Source organism: Protomyctophum parallelum (genome assembly GCF_964188405.1).
Source record: "Protomyctophum parallelum genome assembly, chromosome: 7".
NCBI lineage: Eukaryota > Metazoa > Chordata > Actinopteri > Myctophiformes > Myctophidae > Protomyctophum > Protomyctophum parallelum.
This window is the reverse complement of record NC_139705.1, coordinates 48,608,671-48,629,465: the sequence shown is the minus strand read 5'-3', so window position 1 is coordinate 48,629,465 and position 20,795 is coordinate 48,608,671. Positions and strand designations below refer to the sequence as shown.

Here is a 20,795-nt window from a genome sequence, read left to right as displayed (position 1 = left end):
GGTTTCTGAACTGTCCACAGCCCTCCTCTGAGACACAGAGTGGTTTCTGAACTGTCCACAGCCCTCCTCTGAGACACAGAGTGAGTAGACAGGTTTCTGAACTGTCCACAGCCCTCCTCTGAGACACAGAGTGAGTAGACAGGTTTCTGAACTGTCCACAGCCCTCCTCTGAGACACAGAGTGGTTTCTGAACTGTCCACAGCCCTCCTCTGAGACACAGAGTGGTTTCTGAACTGTCCACAGCCCTCCTCTGAGACACAGAGTGAGTAGACAGGTTTCTGAACTGTCCACAGCCCTCCTCTGAGACACAGAGTGGTTTCTGAACTGTCCACAGCCCTCCTCTGAGACACAGAGTGAGCAGACAGAAATGGTGCCATCTTATAACGAGGCATTATTGAGGAACAATTCTATGAAGATAACGCTGCAAATGGCTCACTTGAGTCCTACTCAAATGTTTTAATTTTGTTATGGCCGATGTACAAGCTCTGAGCTTATCTGCTATGTATTAACGTGTTTTGAAGATTCTTGCCTATGTAATGGCATGCCCAAAATAGAGATGGTGGTTAACTGGCGTCTAGCCTCAGGCTCTTAAGCACATAACTCATTCACACCAAACTGCTACTAGGAGGACTGCTGTTGAAGCAGAATAATGTGCTGCCCACTGGGATTACTCTCCAGTGGAATTCCTGCCGTGTAGAATGTGGAACAACCACATACATTCCTCCACAGCTCATTCATTGGCTGGCTCCTCTGTGTAGTTTTAAGGTGCAGCGTGTGTCCACGCCAAGCCTTTTATGATCGGAGGAAGAATCGCCTTGCATAATCACGTCTAGATACTATCTCGCATGCAGAGTTTATAGATGCACCGCTAAAACCTAATCGTCCTTTTCTGTGCTCCAACATCGTGTCATCTACACGCACAATTCCACAAGAGTGCTGCACTAAAATAGTGTGAGAGAAAAATGTTCTGCTGATGTTATGACGTTTTTTGGAATGAGTTTGCCATAAACTCATCAATGGTGTGTTATTGTTTAGTCCTTGTTTTTGTGCTGTTGCTCCCTGCATCTCTTCCCCAATAGGATGTTCATATATAATTCAATACAAAACAAACTAGAAATGCACTCTGTCGAGGCGCCTTGCACACACAAGTAGGCCATACATGGCCTACTTGTGCGCAAGCAGAGCACACAAGCACTGCTACTAATTAATGTCTATTACAACTGCTGTTCTAAATCCTTTAGACCCGTTATTGACCTTATACCAACCTTAGTTATGTCATCAAGAATGTTGGTCCCTTATTGGCCGATGGACAACATTAGTCGACAACACTGACATATATACACACCCAGCCGATCGCAGTACTTGTATCCACCCAACATTGAAACATATCTTAATTATGTCACCATCAACAACCACAATACTTGCACCCTCTGCTTGCGCATGTAATCACACTTGGCTGGTAAACAATTTACGTCTTAAGTGCTCTAAACGAGCATAAAAAAGTCTTGACTCGTGCTGCCACATGACGTGATCTTCAAGTCATGTTTTGGAGGGGATAGCGCCCCTCAAAAATAATAAGAATTTCCATTTTGACACCAAATGTGAGTGAGAAGCAAATACTCAAGTTTGATATTAAATGACAGAACATGTTGTTTGTCCTCCAGCTGACGGCTGTGGCCACTGGGAGCGCCACAACGGAGCCATGGAGGCCCAGGCCCAGTGGGCCGCCAGGCTGCTGCACGACTTCCACAGGAGAGCAGCCAGTAGCGGCTTCCCTGGACCGGTACCACACCCTGAACACACCCACCACCCGGAGGGTAGGACCACACCCTGAACACACCCCGACCACACCCTGACCACACCCTGAACACACCCTGAACACACCCTGAACACACCCTGACCACACCCTGACCACACCCTGACCACACCCTGACCACACCCTGAACACACCCTGACCACACCCTGACCACACCCTGACCACACCCTGAACACACCTTGAACACACCCACTACCCGGAGGGTAGGACCACACCCTGAACACACCCTGAACACACCCAGACCACACCCCGACCACACCCTGAACACACCCTGATCACACCCTGACCACACCCTGAACACACCCTGAACACACCCTGAACACACCCTGAACACACCCTGACCACACCCTGACCACACCCTGAACACACCCTGAACACACCCTGACCACACCCTGAACATACCCTGACCACACCCTGATCACATCCACCACTCTGAGGGTAGGACCACACCCTGAACACACCCCGACCACACCCTGAACACACCCTGACCACACACTAAACACACACACCACCCTGAGGCCTCATTCACACCTAGAAGACACCTGTCTTGACTCTTGAGTCTTGTCCGTGTTTAATGGCCACTCCAATGCATTTCCAATGGAAGTCACATGGTTTGACTTGTCTTGTTTGATGGCTGTGTTCTTCCCCTCTCCCCCCCCATCAAACAAGACTGCAAAGCACTTTGTAAACTTGTTTTTGGAAAGGTGCTGAAGTTATTATTATTAAGTCATCATTCTGGTTGTGTGTTGCAGATGGAGGGGCCAGTGTGAAGTCCAACCCTGCTGACCAGGAGCAGACATCCAGGAGGAACTCCTCCAGCGCAGCGCCTCCTCCAGGGACCGGCCTGAAGAGGCTGAGGTCCAGCTGTGTGGTCCTCAGGATGGATGACTTGGATATTCACCAGGCAAGATCTCACCACAATCCACCAGAGGAGTAGCCTGGAGCGGCCAGACTCATACCGAGGGTTCACTGATGTTCATATGCGGGGAGGAAACATCAGTGAACCTTCGCTATGAGTCTGGCCGGGCCAGGCTACTAGAGCAGGGCTTCTCCGACTGTCTGCCCCCTGGCCAGGCTACTAGAGCAGGGCTTCTCTGACTGTCTGCCCCCTGGGCCAGGCTACTAGAGCAGGGCTTCTCCGACTGTCTGCCCCCTGGGCCAGGCTACTAGAGCAGGGCTTCTCCGACTGTCTGCCCCCTGGGCCAGGCTACTAGAGCAGGGCTTCTCCGACTGTCTGCCCCCTGGGCCAGGCTACTAGAGCAGGGCTTCTCCGACTGTCTGCCCCCTGGGCCAGGCTACTAGAGCAGGGCTTCTCCGGCTGTCTGCCCCCTGGGCCAGGCTACTAGAGCAGGGCTTCTCCGACTGTCTGCCCCCTGGTTTTGGTGGGGGTTGCCCCAAGGGGCCAGTGAGGCCCTCCAACGTTGAAGCACTGGGCCCTAGTGGTAAGAGGAAGGACTGCAGGCGGACCCGTGGATTCATTCATGACCCGTGCAGCTGGGCTTTAACATTGAGCACTCGGTTGCTCTTCCGCATTGGACCACCAAAATTTGGTGGTCTAAATGTGGAAATGCGACCAAAAAGGCGGAAATAGACTTGGTGCTCGGGTGCTTCAAAACGCCACTGAGCAACTTCCGCTGACATGAATAGCGGAGGGGGCGGAGCTTCGCGCCAGATCAGTCTCTATCCTTTGAATACTCTATGGGTTCCCCCCAGACAATTAGCTTAATGTGCGACATCGTTCTCTCACTCAACAGTTAGCCTGGAACAGACCTATGCTTTCTACGGCATAGGATCCGCCGCAGGAAACTAGACACACCTGCAGCAGATGAGCCTGATTAACTAGAGAGAGGAGTGTGTGTGTGTGTGTGTGTGTGTGTGTGTGTGTGTGTGTGTCAATTGAATAAGGCTGCAGACCATCAGTAATTAGCAGATAGAAAGATACATTCACACGACTGTATGCCACAATTGAATGGGCATGGAAAGTACAGAGCCAAAGGTCATCTCACACTTAATCAAAGTAAAACACTTCTGGATTATTGAGAACAAACTCAGCGAGTCTAAAATGAATCGGTTCCCTCCTTGTTTGTTTACACCTCCTCACCACACTGGAGAAACTGATTCTTCTTTTTTTTTCCCACAGTGTTTGCATTTTTTGTGAAAGTGGGACATTACCCATATTATTCTTTTATAGAAGAGCCTCATACATCTGTATTTATATACTAGTTCCTGTGTTTGATAGAAGAACAGAAACTGACACGAGGAAGTGGTTTATTCCTCATCTGTTCCATTATGAAACTTCAGTTCAGTGACACCTGTAGAAAGATATGCTCTTTGGCCCCATTTCAGGCTCCTACTTGGCCTCACCCCCCGAACCCACCTCACCCCTGCCCACTTTGACAGGCTGGAATGGCTTAGGGTCGATGACAGAGTACAGCATCTTGCAATGGATCTGGTCCACAAGATTCGATACACCACCAAGATACCCATGTACCTGTCTAAATACTTCCTTAATGTAAACGAAGTCCACACCCACAACACCAGAGGGAGTGCAACGAACCATGTACAACCCAGATTCGGCACAAACAAGGGACTAAATTATTTTCGCTCCTATGCCACCAAAATGTGGAACGCCCTATCAACAGTCATTAAGACATGCAAAGTTAACAGTTTTTGTATTGAGTTTGTGCTTGAAATGTACTGTAATTCTGCAAACTGCTAATAAATATTTCAATCAATCTAGAGAGGGGTTTAATAGTTTTATCATACACATATGTTGTCTTTCTCCAGGTGTCCACCGGGGGGCGTCGCAGTAAGAAGACTCAGTCCTTGATGTCGTGTAACCGTAAAAGTCAGCGCTTACCGGACAATGTGCCGGTTATCCACCTGCAGTTCACTGAATACTACTTCCCTGACAACCCTGGCTTTCCTGGTATGTTTAAGGTCCCTGCACACAGAGCACGTTCTTTGGATTTTTAGCAGCGTTTCTCCATCGGTTTTCCGAAAAACACATCCAGTGTGCAACCACCTTCAGTCCCAATACTTTATTCTGATTGGCCGGTTTCTGATTAGACCACATAATAAATCTCACAATAATCTATTCTACACCTTAAATCAGTTTAAATCAATCCCAGGTGCGCTGCAGTGATCCAGCATATCTGTAGCAGAACTAGGGTTAGGGAAGCGCTTGATTTCCTTGCAAACCCCTGGGCCGTGCGGGCTTCGAAGCACCGCCCGTGCTCATAGGACTGTGAATGAGAGGCTTGTAAAGACATCAAGCGCCTCCTATTCCCCTGGGAATCCGGTGATCCCCCTCACAATGTCTCGGTCGCTTAGCTAAGGGCTATGCTCCGTTGTGATGTTAACCCATTTTGTCTTCTACATCCTGACAGTTTTCTGAAAAAGCTCTGTTTCTATGTCAGTGGTTCTTCGATTTTTCAAAAATAGCAGACCTACAAGCTCGTAGCACGCCACTCAGTGGCGCACTATGAGCTCATGTAGATCTGCTATTTTTCAATAGCTAAAGCATGACATAACACCAAAAGGGGTTCCCGCCCAAAATGGGGTAACATACCTATCAGCTAAATCTGGATTTAAAAACATATTCATTTCTATCGAATATTAGTTACCATGAGAATGACCTTTTATTTCTCAATGTGTTCGTTTGGCAAAGGTTCACGTTATAACACAACAAAGCCTGACTGGACTGGCTAAGGAAACAAGGAAGGTCTCTGTCTGCTGGCTGCAAAATGTACATTCTCCAGTGAATTAGGAATAGTTTTATGATTTTAATTGTGCCAGGTTTGTAACCGTTATTAACCCATTTAGGCCTGAGTCGAAATTCTGCTATTTTTCAATAGCTAAAGTATAACGTAATGCTTTAAAACACCAAAATGGGTTAAAGCAATAGGCCACGCGAGGTCCGAGGTTTAACCCGTATTTTATAATGTCTGGGAGGGTTGGACGACTCTCGGCCATTATATTATATATTATATTATTAAGTTAATCTCACACCTCTTGTGGTTTATTGCTTTATATTTGACCACTTCAAATAAGCTCACCTTGTAGAAGATAGTCTGTGTTTAGTGTGTGACATGCTGTCTTTTATGGAATGTAACGTTAACCCTTTGCTTGCTGGCCGCATGCAGTGCCCACGTCCAACCTGTACGGCCAGCTGAACGGCCTGCAGGTGGTGGTTGACGTGGCCAGCGTGCTGTGGATCAACGTGTTTGCCAGAGGTCTGCTCCGCACCCTGGACCAGGTCAAAGCCTTCTACCACCTGCAGGACAGCAGCAAGCCTGACGAGCACCTGGACATCCGGCTGGACGCAGCACAGCTGAAGGTGGGACGCACGCACGCACGCACGCACGCACACACGCAACGCACGCAACGCACGCACGCACGCACGCACGCACACACGCAACGCACGCAACGCACGCACGCACGCACGCACGCACACACGCAACGCACGCAACGCACGCACACACAAAATAGTAAGAATAGCAGCTCTACTACAGTAGCTCACCGTCCGTGGTAACCTGGCATGTTTTGAGCTTGTAGATCAGCATTTTTGGGGGGGCGTAGATGCCATGTTCAAAATGGTTCTTTTTCAGGAAATCCTGTGTAGTTGTTTTTTTTGTCACAAGCTCTTGTTAAAGGTGTAGGGAAACGGAAATGGTGGGCATTTTATTTTTGAAGTTTCAGCCGGTTTAAACATGAAACGTTGCATCCCTATCAGGCGATGGGACGGTAGCTAGGGACGGTAGCTATGCTACACGCATGGAGTGTTTGTTTACAAGTCAGATAATCAAATCAAATCAAATCAATTGTATTTGTATAGCACATTTAAAAACGACTCATCGTACCAAAGTGCTTCACAGGTCAAAGAAAAACAATACGATACAGTGCAATACAATACATCAGTGAAACAGTAAAATAAATTATATTAAACTAGAAAAAGTGCCCTTCTGGGCACAGGTCTCCACCAGGATAGGAATGTAGGACATTGCAGCTTGCCTTCATCTGGTGGTTGGATAAAAGGGCAACAAAAGTAAATTAGAGGTAAAAACACTTTTCGGGCCAGTTACAGCGCCACCTTGAGGCTGAGTTGAAATTGTTCATGTGGCATTTCTTCCTCGGCCTAGTGGGAATGTGCGTGCACAATTTCACGGAAATCACGCGATGTGTTCATGATTTGCAGCATTTTTTTGAAACTGAGCACTCCTGTGAACTTTGGAAGGCAATCTTAACCAATCAGGATGGAGTCTGAGAAATCTGAAAGACCCGTTTCGTTGAATGGCTCTAGAGAGACTGTGTACCAATTTGCGCGATGTTTGGACAAAATCTGTAGGTGTACTGTGCAAAAACTTGTTTTGCACAAAGCGGCCTCCTGGTGGCGCTATAACAGGCCGTTCTGGAAATTTTGGGGCAGAGGTTCATCGTTGGCATCCAGGGAGTGTGTGTGCAAAATTTGGCATCGACCGGGTTAACGGTGCCGGAGATAAGCTGCTCACGGGGACACACACGGACGGACGGACACACGGACGGACACACCGACGGACGGACGGAGTGCAAAACATACTCTCCCCCCATGCCTTCGGCCTGGTGGAGACAAAAATAATAATAATAAAAAACAATGCATAGTTATGGTACAGTAGACAAGAGAGACAAGAGAGCAGTTAAAAGACGGTTAAAAACATATCCTATAAAGTGCAAGAGTATTGGGGGACTGGAACACTTGCTGTATCAGTCTTATTTCTACCCTATAATGTTTTCAGATACATATTTTAGCGTGATGATTAAGTTGAAACCGAGTAATACACTGTCTGGATGTTACAGTATCTTGAATGTGAATAAAAAGGTAGGATTTCTGTAATTGGTATCAGCTGTGTTGGACGGACGGCACAGATATGGGGAATTAAACGGGTGAGCTTCATTTTTATTGGCTTTTATCGATGTGGGGCCTCGACACGTCATCACGCAGTTCGTTTTTGTTTTTAGGAAGTAATTCAAATTCGATTTTTATGGACTTTTGATATAAAAATACACAACAATGAAAATGTACCAATTTCTTTGGCATCCATTGTTCGGTATGCTCATATGATGACCACGCCTTTAACCCATTCTGGGCGGGAACCCCTTTTGGTGTTAGCATTATGTTATGCTTTAGCTATTGAAAAATAGCAGATCTACAAGCTACGACCTTGTAGGTCTGCTATTGTCAGAACGACTGACAGAAACATAGCTTTTTCAGAAAACTGTCAGGATATAGAAGACATTTTTAGAATCTGATCAAAAACAAAAACAAAAAGGTTTTCAATGGTTCACTATTTATAAAACCCACACACACATTTTACCACTTTACCACTTTTTTTAATAAAGAAAAAAACATGAACATTTTAAATATGGAGATGTATGCAAAGGTTCTGCCCGACAGCAGAGATATCTTATGAACCAAACCAAAAGGCTTCATGGCCTCCTATACCAACATAAAGGCATTTAGGCCGTGTTGGGACCCATGAAAAAGTGCTTAGAAAATGAGTTTCGTTCCCATGTCAAGCGAACTACGCATTCAATGCATTTTTTCATAGATAATACCCTTCTAGACTTTGGGTAAAAAGTTCTACTCATAAAAACCTGCTGTTTTTTTTTTATAGCCATAAATGTATAAACAGTTTATAACCAAAAAACGAAAATCGTGTGCTGCTGTTTTTGCTTGTAAAATGTGTTTTTGGCAACAATTTCTTTTTCTCAAATGTCAAATGCATATACATAACATCTGACATAAGTATTGGTGCCTTTAGTTTACTCAGTCATATGTGAATTTATATCATGAAATGTAGCATATTTGTTAAAGAATATGCTTCAACTTAAGTGTTTGCCACACAGTACAATGAAACCTACACAGTAAATTGTGTCAAGAGCTTATGTTTCATACATAGAAAATGTCTCATCCTAATGTGTAATGAAAGGTAGAAAAGAAAATCAGGGCACCTTGGACCAACATGGCAGAAAATCTATCAAAATGTTACCACGCCCCCTAAATTGGAATAATGCAACAAATGGACAAGACTAAGAATTAAAGTAGTAGAGGTCAGAATTATTACAACATATGGTATGAAACATTTATTTATTTACAAGTGGGTCACAGCAAAGGGTCACAGCATCTGTCATCTGTACATCCACCCCCCCGGCCAAGGAAATATATGAAAATTGAAAATACAAAATAACATACAAATGCATAATAATTGTTGAAAAAAAAAAGTAGTAGGCCTACATGGTAACATGTTGGGTTACTCATCCCTATCACTTTCATCAGTCATCATCCCATGTAGGCCTACCTCTTTCTTCTGTTTCCTTTGACACATTTTCACAGTCCTGGCAGTGACATAAATCAGTGCAAAACAGTTTTGCAGACATACATGAACATCTTTCAGTCTCACATTTGCTTTTTTTGCAATTACAGTGGACTACCTGCAACACACTATCAGGGGCAGGATTTATAGTCATCCATTGTACTGTTAACTCCCCATCCTCCATGACCCATCCACTGCCAATGGGTGAAGGAGCACACATCCTACTAGTCAGAGAACGTCTCATCACTGCTGCTTGGTAGTTTGCCCTTTTGCAATGTTGGTGGAGAGCATCACTTGTTGGGGGAATGTACAGTTCTGGCAAAGCTGATGATGCCGTACAGAATGATTTGTACCTTGCATCATTCACGTTTTTGGCAGATGATTGGCCATACAGGTAGCACACATATTTGCTCAGTGTGTTGAAAGTTGACTGGTCAAGGTTAAAACTGCTGCCAAGATGAACCTGCTTGGCTTACCTCAGTTGACTCAAAGAATGCCAAAGAGGTAACCTAAAAGTTCCTCAGACAGATTGAGGCGCAGCTTCCTCAGTGTAAGCAGAAGTCTCTGAGTATCACTAAGTGACTGTTTTGCAGGAGGTGGTAAACTTGGTGACACAAAATTGAACAACAACATGAAAGTCCTGTGAAGAATTTCATTTTGCTGTCATCAAATTCTGAAGGATCAAGAGTACGATGTTTCAACTCACTTTCTAATTTGTTGACTTTATCCCTAAGTGATTGACATTCAGCATTTAAAGATTTAATCTGTTCATGTAATGAGGCAATGTCATTTTGTGTTTCCTCTGTCTGGACCCCAATGCCTGGGACTTCAACAACAGTCTGTACCTCTGCTGTACTTCGATCAGTGATGGAGGTGAAACCAAATAACCTTGGCACGTAGTCAGGATGTAGAGGATCATCACTCTTTTCCCCTTAAATAACAAAAACAACAAAAACATTTACTAGAAATATGATATTAATTTGTTTACATATATGGGGTGTTTTCACATATGTCCTGTTTCAGACATCAGCCTCAAAACAAACTCATCCGGGACGGGGCTGCCAAATCATTGTGAGATTATTTTTTTACATTAACCACTGGAACAATAGCATCCCTATTCTGGAGGGAACATTTGCAGAAAATAGCAGATCTACAAGCTCACAACATTGTTGGTGTAGAGCAGGGGTAGGCAGCTTTAACCACGGGTGCTAAGGGTGACCACTGGCACACACTGGAAATGCCAGTGTCTCACTCTAATGCCAGTCTGGCATTAGAGTGAGAGAGGATTAGCCTGCATGTCTGTAACTGTGTACAAATGGAACCAATGGACCCCATTGGACCCCAAATGGACCCTTCTTAGGAACCAAATGGACCTTACAGGTCTGTAACTCTGAGAGATGGAACCAAATGGACCCTTACAGCCTGAGTGTACAAATGGACACATGCAGGTCTGTAACTCTGACACTATGGGTCCATTTGGTTCCATTCGTACACTCTCAGAGTAAGTCCATTTGTGCAATAACAATCAAACGTTATGTGGGTCCTTGAAAAAAACAAACAAAAAAAGTTTGATATTAAACCACTGTAGTGGTTATCAGTGGACTCTTAATGTGTCATATAAATCAGTGTCATACGATATTCTGAGGGAAACCATGGAGACTTAACATTCAGTAACTGCAGGGTGTGTTGATCAATAAGAACATTAACATTAAAGTCTTTCCACGGACTCACGTAACATGTTGATGAGTAATTACTCCTGACCAGATCTCTTTCCGGGTAACGGACTATGTGAATCCACTAATTGGTCCACAAGAAGAGAACTCCGTTAGGTTCATTTAAAACGGGACATTGTGTGAAAAGGCCCTTTTACATTGAACGTATGGTTTTACAAAAAAAGCAACATACCTGACACAAAGTGAAAGTGGCACCCCCAAATCCATGTAGCCCTGAAACATGACTACATCGGCGAAGTGCAGCGATCCATTTACTTCTTTTTTCTTTACATTTCGGCAGTCTGTAAAAGGATAGCTCCGAGTTCTTTTTTAATCTGTTTGTACAGTCAATCGCACAACGGCTCTTTCCCATTTTCCCAGTTTAGAGAATGAAAACAGCGTCGCAACAGTGAGTTGCTAGGTTGCTATGGACAACAAAAAGTTCTTCCGCATACGAAGACGTTACGCGCATACTCAAGGGAATAAAGCGGCTACGCGATTGGTCCACGTGACCAAAACCACACCACTCCCCTTGCACATATTATTACGCCTTGTAAGAAATAGTCCCATTTTAGATCGCGGATTATAAAATAACTGCAGCGTCGGACGAGTAGAACTTTTTTATTTAGACTGTCTACCTATAAATCTCTTTTATGGAGAAAAAATTGTGTAGTCCCCCTTCCGTGGGAACGGACCTGAACGAAAAGGGACCTCACAACACGGCCTAATTGATGTTTTCCTGTCTCTGCAGGCTTCATGGCCTCCTATACCAACATAAAGGCATTGATGTTTGTTTTCCTGTCTCTGCAGGCTTCATGGCCTCCTATACCAACATAAAGGCATTGATGTTTGTTTTCCTGTCTCTGCAGGCTTCATGGCCTCCTATACCAACATAAAGGCAATGATGTTTTCCTGTCTCTGCAGGTGGTCTTCCCCCTGGACTCGTCCATCCTGGACCACCCGGAGCGTCCCCAGTCCCTCAGCGTCCTCGTCCCGACGCTGGCGCTCAGCAACACCCGCCACTGCCCCCACGGCACGCGGGCCGACCTCAGCGGCACCTACGCCGGCTTCTCCGCCCGTCCCTTCTTCCGGCCCGCCGCCCGGCCCCGGCCCTTCCCCCGAGACCACAGTGCCTTGAACCCGCTGCCGTTCGCCTTCCTGCTGCACACGCAGGAAGAGGCGGAGCCTCAGCCCCTCCCCGACGGCAGGCCGCCGCCGCGCTGCCGCGACGTCTGGTCGCTCAGTCTGTCCCGCGTGACGCTGGGCTTCGACGGAGCGCGCCGCGGACCCCGGGGCAAGACGCAGCCCTTCGTGGAGCCCTTCGCCCTGTCGCTGTGGATGTGCCGTCCGGACGGCTTCACCTGCAGCACGCCCTCCTCCACCGCAGGTATGGATATACCTTTATTGAAAGGATACGCCCCTTGAGATGTTTTATATATATATACCTTTATTAAAAGGATAAGCACCTTGAGATGTCACATCTCATTTTAGAGGGGGTCCTCAACACAGATACATTGATCACAAAACAATACAACAGTATAACCATACATATTGTACAAACGGGACAAAACTAAACTAAAAGCTCTCCCAAAGATAGCCACTCCCACCCCCCTGTTTCAACCCTAAATAGCAGAGTTCATATGGAGGAAATATACCCATTGCACAATAAAACCATGGTACTAGGCAAAAACAACAAGCAATACCAGCATGCACATGTGATAATAACAAACAGCAGGGAACACATACTGTATGTTATGTTTATAGAACGACAAAGACAACTGTACTGTAGGTAGTGGTGGAACAGATAACCAGTTATTGGAAAATCTGCCAATACTGCCTAAAATGCTGGTATCGGCAGTATGCCAGTCTAATGGCTATTCCATTTAATTTAATTCACAGTAATATCTTTTGTTGATGTTTGCACAACTGTTTGATATTCTTCTTACTGTACAATTGCTGGATTTGTTATTTATTCCTAGATTAGTGGTTCTCAATCTTTCTTTCTAATTGAGTGTACAATAGGAACTATTTGTACACTTTCAGTGTTACAGACTTGTAGGGGTCCATTTGGAACCCCCTCAAGGGACCCTAAGGGTCCCGCCTGGATCCCATTTTGACCTGAGATCAGATTCTAAAAATGTCTTCGATTTTTCAAAAATAGCAGACCTACAAGCTCGTAGCACGCCACTCGACTTTAACCTTTTTTACAGGGGTCAGTTTCGTATTGCAGCCGCCCGTAAGTGCTCTTTGGGAGCTGTTTTGAAGGAGTCTAGTCTAGTCTTATTACTATTGGTTTCGAACTAATTAAAACCTGGAAAGCATCTGTGTTACTTTAGATTTTAGTGTTGGCTATAAAAAATAGCTGATCTACAAGCTCACAGCGCGTGACTTAACTTCGTGCCACACTGCGAGGTTTGTACATGTTTATGAACATTTAAAAGAATAAACTTTAAAGTGTGAAAACTACTGATTTAGAACGCATTTTAGCCTCAGGTTGTAATGGGTTAATAAACCACCAATATTATACCAACAACTATTGCCACTGTCATAATCAATATCAGGTTATTAATGTTAACATTATTACCACTACTGACGTTTTTTCTTTTTTTTTTTTTTATCCCACAATTTTGTAACCCATTTTTCACCCCTGTGTCAATCATCTAATGTGATCCTGGGCTCTACACACCCTCCACCAACCTGGGGAGAGCAACGGACTTAACTCATGCTTCCTTCATGCCTGAGTGTCCAAGTTGCTCCTTTACACCTGACAGGGGAGAGTTTCCCTGGTTGGACGTAGCGCATGGAAGGAACACGTTATTCCAACCAGTTCCTTTCCCCTCCATCAGGCGCCCCGGCTGGCCAGGGGGAGGCAGTTTAGAGACCAGGATTACTGCATGTTTTTGTGAGGGTATCTACCCTAGGGGACACAGGGATAAAAAGCATTTTTGATCAATCTATCATTTATCATCATCTTTGTTTTCGTCATCGTTATCATCATCATCTTACATTGTCCAGAGTTAGACTGATCTAGGTAAGATCTTCAGAGTACCACCATGTTCAGTGCGAATGAATGGAAAGAGTGTGTCAGTGAACCTGTGTGTGAAGGTGTGTATGTGTGTGTTAGTATCAGGATCACAGAATGACAGCCTTCCTTCATTCCAGTCCAGTTGGACTCTGATCCTCTGAGGCTTCTGCTTCAATGAGAGATCAGTGGATGACCCTGAGGAGGATGCTGTGTGTGTAGTTGTACCTTCATTTAACCATATTGTCCAGTATGGACCCCTTGTGGTTCCCTTCCTCTGGTAGGACTCTGCTAACACACCTACTTCCCAGTGTGTATTGTCTCCAACCTCAACATCCCAGCTGTGACTCCCTGAGTTAAAGCCCTCAGAACCAAGGACAAGGCTGACATGGTCAAATCTCTCTGGATTGTCAGGGAGCTTCTGTTTCTCTCCCCCCGTCACGCTGGTCAGATCACACAGGGTGTATTGTGGATGGGCAGTGTTGGGGTCCAGAATGACAGGAGTGTAGGAGACAATGTCCTTCATCTTGTCCCAGACTCTGAAGGCCAGGTTGCCCAGGTGTTTGGCCACGTCTATCAGTGCTCCTCCCGAGACCGGCTGTGGATCCTGCAGTGTGAGCTGGACTCTCTCCATCGTGGTCTTGTAGTTCTGCAGGAATGAGACGTGTTCGGCTCTCAGCTCCTCCTCTATGGCTCTGATCGTGTGTGAAACGGTTGATATGTCTCTGTTCAGACCCTCCATCTTCTCCTTCATCATCTGACTCTTCTGCTGCTCTTCCTCCCTCAGTGCAGTGATCCTGGCCTCCTCTTCATCATGTAGAAACTGATGCATCTTCTTAAACTGTTCCTTCATCTGTGTCTCTGTGTGCCGAGTCTGGAACGTAATGTGTTTTGCTGTTTGATCGTACTTTCTTTTAGTTTTAATAAAGACCTTCAGTTTGAAATGTAAAGGCTTCAGTGATTTGTGGACCTCCTCCTTGTGATCCAGAGCAGCTTCATTGATTGGCCTGAAACTGTGTTTGGCGTGTTTTTCTGAATGAAGACACACAAGACACGCTGGCTGTTGACATTCCAGACAGAACAGTTTGAGTTTCTCAGCATGCAGACTGCAGAGATCCTCAGAGCCTGCTGACGTTCTCTGATGTCTCTCCTGTGTGAAGGCCTCACACAGGTTCTTCAGAGCCAGGTTACGAGGTGGACGATCCATCAAAGATATTTCCTTACAAACTGGACACTCCTTTATTGTCTTCTCTCGCCACCATTCCTGCAGACAGGCTTTACAGAAGCTGTGGCTACACAACAGGAGAACGGGATCTTTAAAGATGTCACGGCACACAGGACAGGAAAAGTCCTCTTCAGAGAGAGACGACTTGGAAGCCATTTTAACAAAAACTCGCTCACGCAGTCAACAAGGAAATCTGCCAGTCAGTCGTGGTAACTCTCCCTCTTCTTTGGTTCTGGCAATAGGCCTTATATAAGGAGGGGATGACGTCACAACTAGGTAGGCGTGACGTCAACCCTGACAGACACCGTATACAATATACACACATTGAATTGTTTGAATGAGAAAGGACGGTCTTTTTATATATTTATTATATTTAGTACAGACAATAAAGGTAGCAGAATGAAAAGGTTGTGTTCTTATGGTGTCAGAGTGAACTTTGACTGTTCAAAGTGCTTTACAACAAACCGTACGCCTCACATTAACCCTTTAACAGCACCACGACAGAGGCAGCCATGCACTGCCTGCTCTTTAGCAGCAGATAGGTGTTAAAGGACCACTTCACCACTTTTCAACCTATCTTCATATAACAGGTCCTCAGTCCTCACTAATGATCATGATAAAAATGGGCAGTTCAGAAACCCGTCCACCAGTGACATCATCGATGAGAAATCCAAGCCAATAGAGGGGCACGGTGGCACAGCTGGTAGTGCTGTCGCCTCACAGCTAGAAGGTCCTTGGTTCGATTCCCGCTCGGGACACTGTGGGTGCTGGCGGCGTGTTTCCTCCTCCGCGTCATCAGTGCCCATACCCGAGGCGGGGTTGGCGAAAGGGCCTTTCTGTGTGGAGTTTGCATGTTCTCCCCGTGTCCCCTAGGGTAGGTACCCTCACAAAAAACATGCAGTAATCCTGGTCACTAAACTGCCTCCCCCTGGCCAGCCGGGGCGCCTGATGGAGGGGAAAGGAACTGGTTGGAATAACGTGTTCCTTCCACGCGCTATGTCCAACCAGGGAAACTCCCCCCTGTCAGGTGTATAGGAGCAACTTGGACACTCGGGCATGAAGGAAGCATGAGTTCAAGTCCGTTGCTCTCCCCTTGTCTCCCATATATGGGGACTAGGTTGGCGGAGGGTGTGTAGAGCCCAGGATCACATTAGATGATTGACACAGGGGTGAAAAATGGGTTACAAAATCGTGGGATAAAAATATATATTTAAAAAAAGAAAGTTCAGGCTTTCTTGTTCTGAAAAGTTGCAATGCGAAAATGGAAGCCATCGTTCTCACGATAATACAAAATTACTTGCCTAACGATGATGTCACTGGTGGACGGGTTTCTGAACTGCCCACAGCCCTCCTATGAGACACAGACTGAGTAGGAAAAAATTGTGCCATTTTATCATGATTATTATTAGTGACGACCTGTTATATGAAGATAGGTTGAAAAGTGGTGAAGTGGTCCTTTAAGTGTCTCTGCCATGCATCAGGAACTAGCCTGGTTGTAAAAATGTATTTACAGTTTGTAGAATGGGTGCAGATCAAGGAAGGTACAGGTCAGTCAATACAAAATCTGCTAAGAGGATAAAACCAGAAAAAAGCACTAAGACTTGTTTACATGAGGGTCCTCCATTTTAATTAATCAGAACAAGACATACAAATAAACACTTCTATGCCAAAACAATAATCCATGATGTACACTAGTGTTCGCATTACTGTATGGCCACCACCACACAATCATGACCAGCCACCACAATATGATTTATTTTAGTAGGCGCCCACGGATAGGCTAAAAAAATGTGAACTGAGTGGTGCAACTCCCCTCTCCTCTCTCTCCCCCCCCTCTCCTCTCCCCCCTCTCTTTCTCTTTCTCTCTCCCTCTCTCTCTCTCTCTCTCCCTCTCTCTCTCTCTCTCTCTCTCTCTCTCATATTAGCAGGCAACAGTGCAGCACTAATACTATATCTCTCGGCCCAGGCCGTAGCGTAACGGTCTGGGCACCGGACTGGTAATCCAGTCGCAGTGTGCCGCGGGTTCGACTCCCGGACCCGACACGGCCTTTACTGCATGTCATCCCCCCATCTCTCTCCCGTTTCCTGTCAGCCTACTGTCTGTCCCTTCAAAAATCAATAAAAAGGCGTAAGCCGCAAAAAAAATATATTAAAAAAAAAAAATACTATATCTCTCTGTTTCTGGCACAACAGCGCCCTACTGGTACTCATAGTCATATACTGGTGCTCATGGCCACATAGGTGAACACATAGGTAGGTGAACACTGAACACGGACATTGCTGTTCCTTGGAGTGGTTGCACCACTCAAAAAGGCAAATAACCAAAACAGACTGCAAAACAAAATCATAAAACTTTCACGCGCGTGTGTGTGTGTGTGTGTGTGTGTGTGTGTGTTTGTTTGTGTGTGTGTGCGCGCACATGCAGGTCCGCCACATGCATGAGCGTGCATGTGTGAAAGCTCCCCCACACTATCAAGAAATAAAAATAGGGAGGGGGGACTTTAACCTTTTTCACAGCGGTCAGTTTCGTATTGCAGCCGCCCGTAAGTGCTCTTTGGGAGCTGTTTTGAAGGAGTCTAGGGATTCACATTCACACACATGTCTTATCCAAAACAACTTATTACTATTGTTTTTAACCAATTAAAACCTGGAAAGCATCTGTGTCACTTTAGATTTTAGTGTTGGCTATATAAAATAGCAGATCTACAAGCTCACAGCGTGTGACTTCACTTCGTGCCATGCTGCGAGCTATACATGTTTATGAACATTAAAAAAAAAACTCTTTAAAGTGTGAGAACTACTGATTTAGAAGGCATTTGGCCTCAGGTTGTTATGGGTTAATAAACCACCAATATTATACCCACAACTATTGCCACTGTCATAATCAATATCAGGTTATCAATGTTAACATTATTACCACTACTGACGTTTAATGTGTAGAAAACAAAAAGCATTTTTGATCAATATTATTTATCATCATCTTTGTTTTCGTCATCTTTATCATCATCATCATACATTGTCCAGAGTTAGACTGATCTAGGTAAGATCTTCAGAGTACCACCAGGACCAGTTGCAATGTATGGAAGGAGTGTGTCAGTGAACCTGTGTGTGAAGGTGTGTATGTGTGTGTTAGTATCAGGATCACAGAATGACAGCTTTCCTTCATTCCAGTCCAGTTGGACTCTGATCCTCTGAGGCTTCTGCTTCAATGAGAGGACAGTGTATGACCCTGAGGAGAATGCTGTGTATTCACCGTAATTTAACCATATTGTCCAGATTGGACCCCCTGTGGTTCCCTTCCTCTCGTAGGACTCTGCTAACACACCTACTTCCCAGTGTGTATTGTCTCCAACCTCAACATCCCAGCTGTGACTCCCTGAGTTAAAGCCCTCAGAACCAAGGACAAGGCCTCTCTGGTCAAATCTCTCTGGATTTTCAGGGAGCTTCTGTTTCTCTCCCTCTGTCACGCTGGTCAGATCATCAGACAGGGTGTATAATGGATGGGCAGTGTTGGGGTCCAGAATGACAGGAGTGTAGGAGACAATGTCCTTCATCTTGTCCCAGACTCTGAAGGCCAGGTTGCCCAGGTGTTTGGCCTCGTCTATCAGTGCTCCTGAGACCGGCTGTGGGTCCTGCAGTGTGAGCTGGACTCTCTCCATCGTGGTCTTGTAGTTCTGCAGGAATGAGACGTGTTCGGCTCTCAGCTCCTCCTCTATGGCTCTGATCGTGTGTGAAACGGTTGATATGTCTCTGTTCAGACCCTCCATCTTCTCCTTCATCATCTGACTCTTCTGCTGCTCTTCCTCCCTCAGTGAAGTGATCTTGGCCTCCTCTTCATCATGTAGAAACTGATGCATCTTCTTAAACTGTTCCTTCATATGCGTCTCTGTGTGCCGAGTCTGGAACGTAATGTGTTCTGCTGTTTGATAGTACTTTGTTTTAGTTTTAATAAAGACCTTCAGTTTGTCCTGTAAAGGCTTCAGTGATTTGTGGACCTCCTCCTTGTGATCCAGAGCAGCTTCATTGATTGGCCTGAAACTGTGTTTGGCGTGTTTTTCTGAATGAAGACACACAAGACACACTGGCTGTTGACATTCCAGACAGAACAGTTTGAGTTTCTCAGCATGCAGACTGCAGAGATCCTCAGAGCCTGCTGACGTTCTCTGATGTCTCTCCTGTGTGAAGGCCTCACACAGGTTCTTCAGAGCCAGGTTACGAGGTGGACGATCCATCAAAGATATTTCCTTACAAACTGGACACTCCTTTATTGTCTTCTCTCGCCACCATTCCTGCAGACAGGCTTTACAGAAGCTGTGGCTACACAACAGGAGAACGGGATCTTTAAAGATGTCACGGCACACGGGACAGGAAAAGTCCTCTTCAGAGAGAGACGACTTGGAAGCCATTTTAACAAACACTCGCTCACGCAGTCAACAATGAACTCTGCCAGTCAGTCGTGGTAACTCTCCCTCTTCTTTGGTTCTGGCAATAGGCCTTATATAAGGAGGGGATGACGTCACAACTAGGTAGGCGTGACGTCAACCCTGACAGACCTGTGGTAAAGTGCGCCCGCCCACACTTGTAGGTGTGTGTGCGCGCGCACACACACACACACACACACCGTATACTCCACACATTGAATTGTTTGAATGAGAAAGGACGGTCTTTTTATATATTTATTATATTTAGTACAGACAATAAAGGTAGCAGAATGAAAAGGTTGTGTTCTTATGGTGTCAGAGTGAACTTTGACTGTTCAAAGTGCTTTACAACAAACCGTACGCCTCACATTAACCCTTTAACAGCACCACGACAGAGGCAGCCATGCACTACCTGCTCTTTAGCAGCAGATAGGTCTTAAAGGACCACTTTTCAACCTATCTTCATATAACAGGTCCTCACTAATGATCATGATAAAAATGGGCAGTTCAGAAACCCGTCCACCAGTGACATCATCGATGAGGAATCCAAGCCAATAGAAAGTTCAGGCTTTCCTGTTCTGAAAAGTTGTAATGCGAAAATGGAAGCCATCGTTCTCACGATTATACAAAATTACTTGCCTAACGATGATGTCACTGGTGGATGGGTTTCTGAACTGCCCACAGCCCTCCTATGAGACACAGACTGAGTAGGAAAGAATTGTGCCATTTTATCATGATTATTATTAGTGACGACCTGTTATATGAAGATAGGTTGAAAAGTGGTGAAGTGGTCCTTTAAGTGTCTCTGCCATGCATCAGGAACTAGCCTGGTTGTAAAAATGTATTTACAGTTTGTAGAATGGGTGCAGATCAAGGAAGGTACAGGTCAGTCAATACAAAATGTATTTACAGTTTGTAGAATGGGTGCAGATCAAGGAAGGTACAGGTCAGTCAATACAAAATGTATTTACAGTTAGTAGAATGGGTGCAGTTCAAGGAAGGTACAGGTCAGTCAATACAAAATCTGCTAAGAGGATAAAACCAGAAAAAAGCACTAAGACTTGTTTACATGAGGGTCCTCCATATTAATTAATCAGAAAAAGACATACAAATAAACACTTCTATGCCAAAACAATAATCCATGATGTACACTAGTGTTCGCATTACTGTATGGCCACCACCACACAATCATGACCAGCCACCACAATATGATTTTTATTTAGTAGGCGCCCACGGATAGGCCAAAA

The 20,795-nt window shown here is 45.3% G+C and overlaps 3 protein-coding genes across 3 annotated transcripts in view; 1 reads left to right on the top strand and 2 right to left on the bottom strand.

Moving 5' to 3' along the window:
• The window catches only part of bltp3a (bridge-like lipid transfer protein family member 3A), a 78,608-nt gene that overhangs the window by 36,852 nt on the left and 20,961 nt on the right, over positions 1-20,795 (top strand). Inside the window, exons 10-14 of the mRNA XM_083769583.1 lie at positions 1,665-1,817; positions 2,569-2,720; positions 4,604-4,745; positions 5,962-6,155; positions 11,805-12,267. Coding sequence (XP_083625709.1) covers positions 1,665-1,817; positions 2,569-2,720; positions 4,604-4,745; positions 5,962-6,155; positions 11,805-12,267 — 1,104 coding nt within the window. The remainder of the gene's footprint in view (positions 1-1,664; positions 1,818-2,568; positions 2,721-4,603; positions 4,746-5,961; positions 6,156-11,804; positions 12,268-20,795) is intronic.
• Positions 13,898-15,283, bottom strand: LOC310861296 (E3 ubiquitin-protein ligase TRIM35-like; the record flags this gene model as incomplete). The annotated part of the gene is made up of 1 exon (XM_083768697.1): positions 13,898-15,283. One exon carries the CDS (start codon positions 15,281-15,283, stop codon positions 13,898-13,900), a length of 1,386 nt encoding a protein of 461 aa, XP_083624823.1.
• LOC310861295 (nuclear factor 7, ovary-like) lies at positions 18,154-19,588 on the bottom strand (the record flags this gene model as incomplete). Its single annotated transcript, XM_083768696.1, has 1 exon — positions 18,154-19,588. Exon 1 carries the CDS (start codon positions 19,531-19,533, stop codon positions 18,154-18,156), a length of 1,380 nt encoding a protein of 459 aa, XP_083624822.1. The 5' UTR covers positions 19,534-19,588.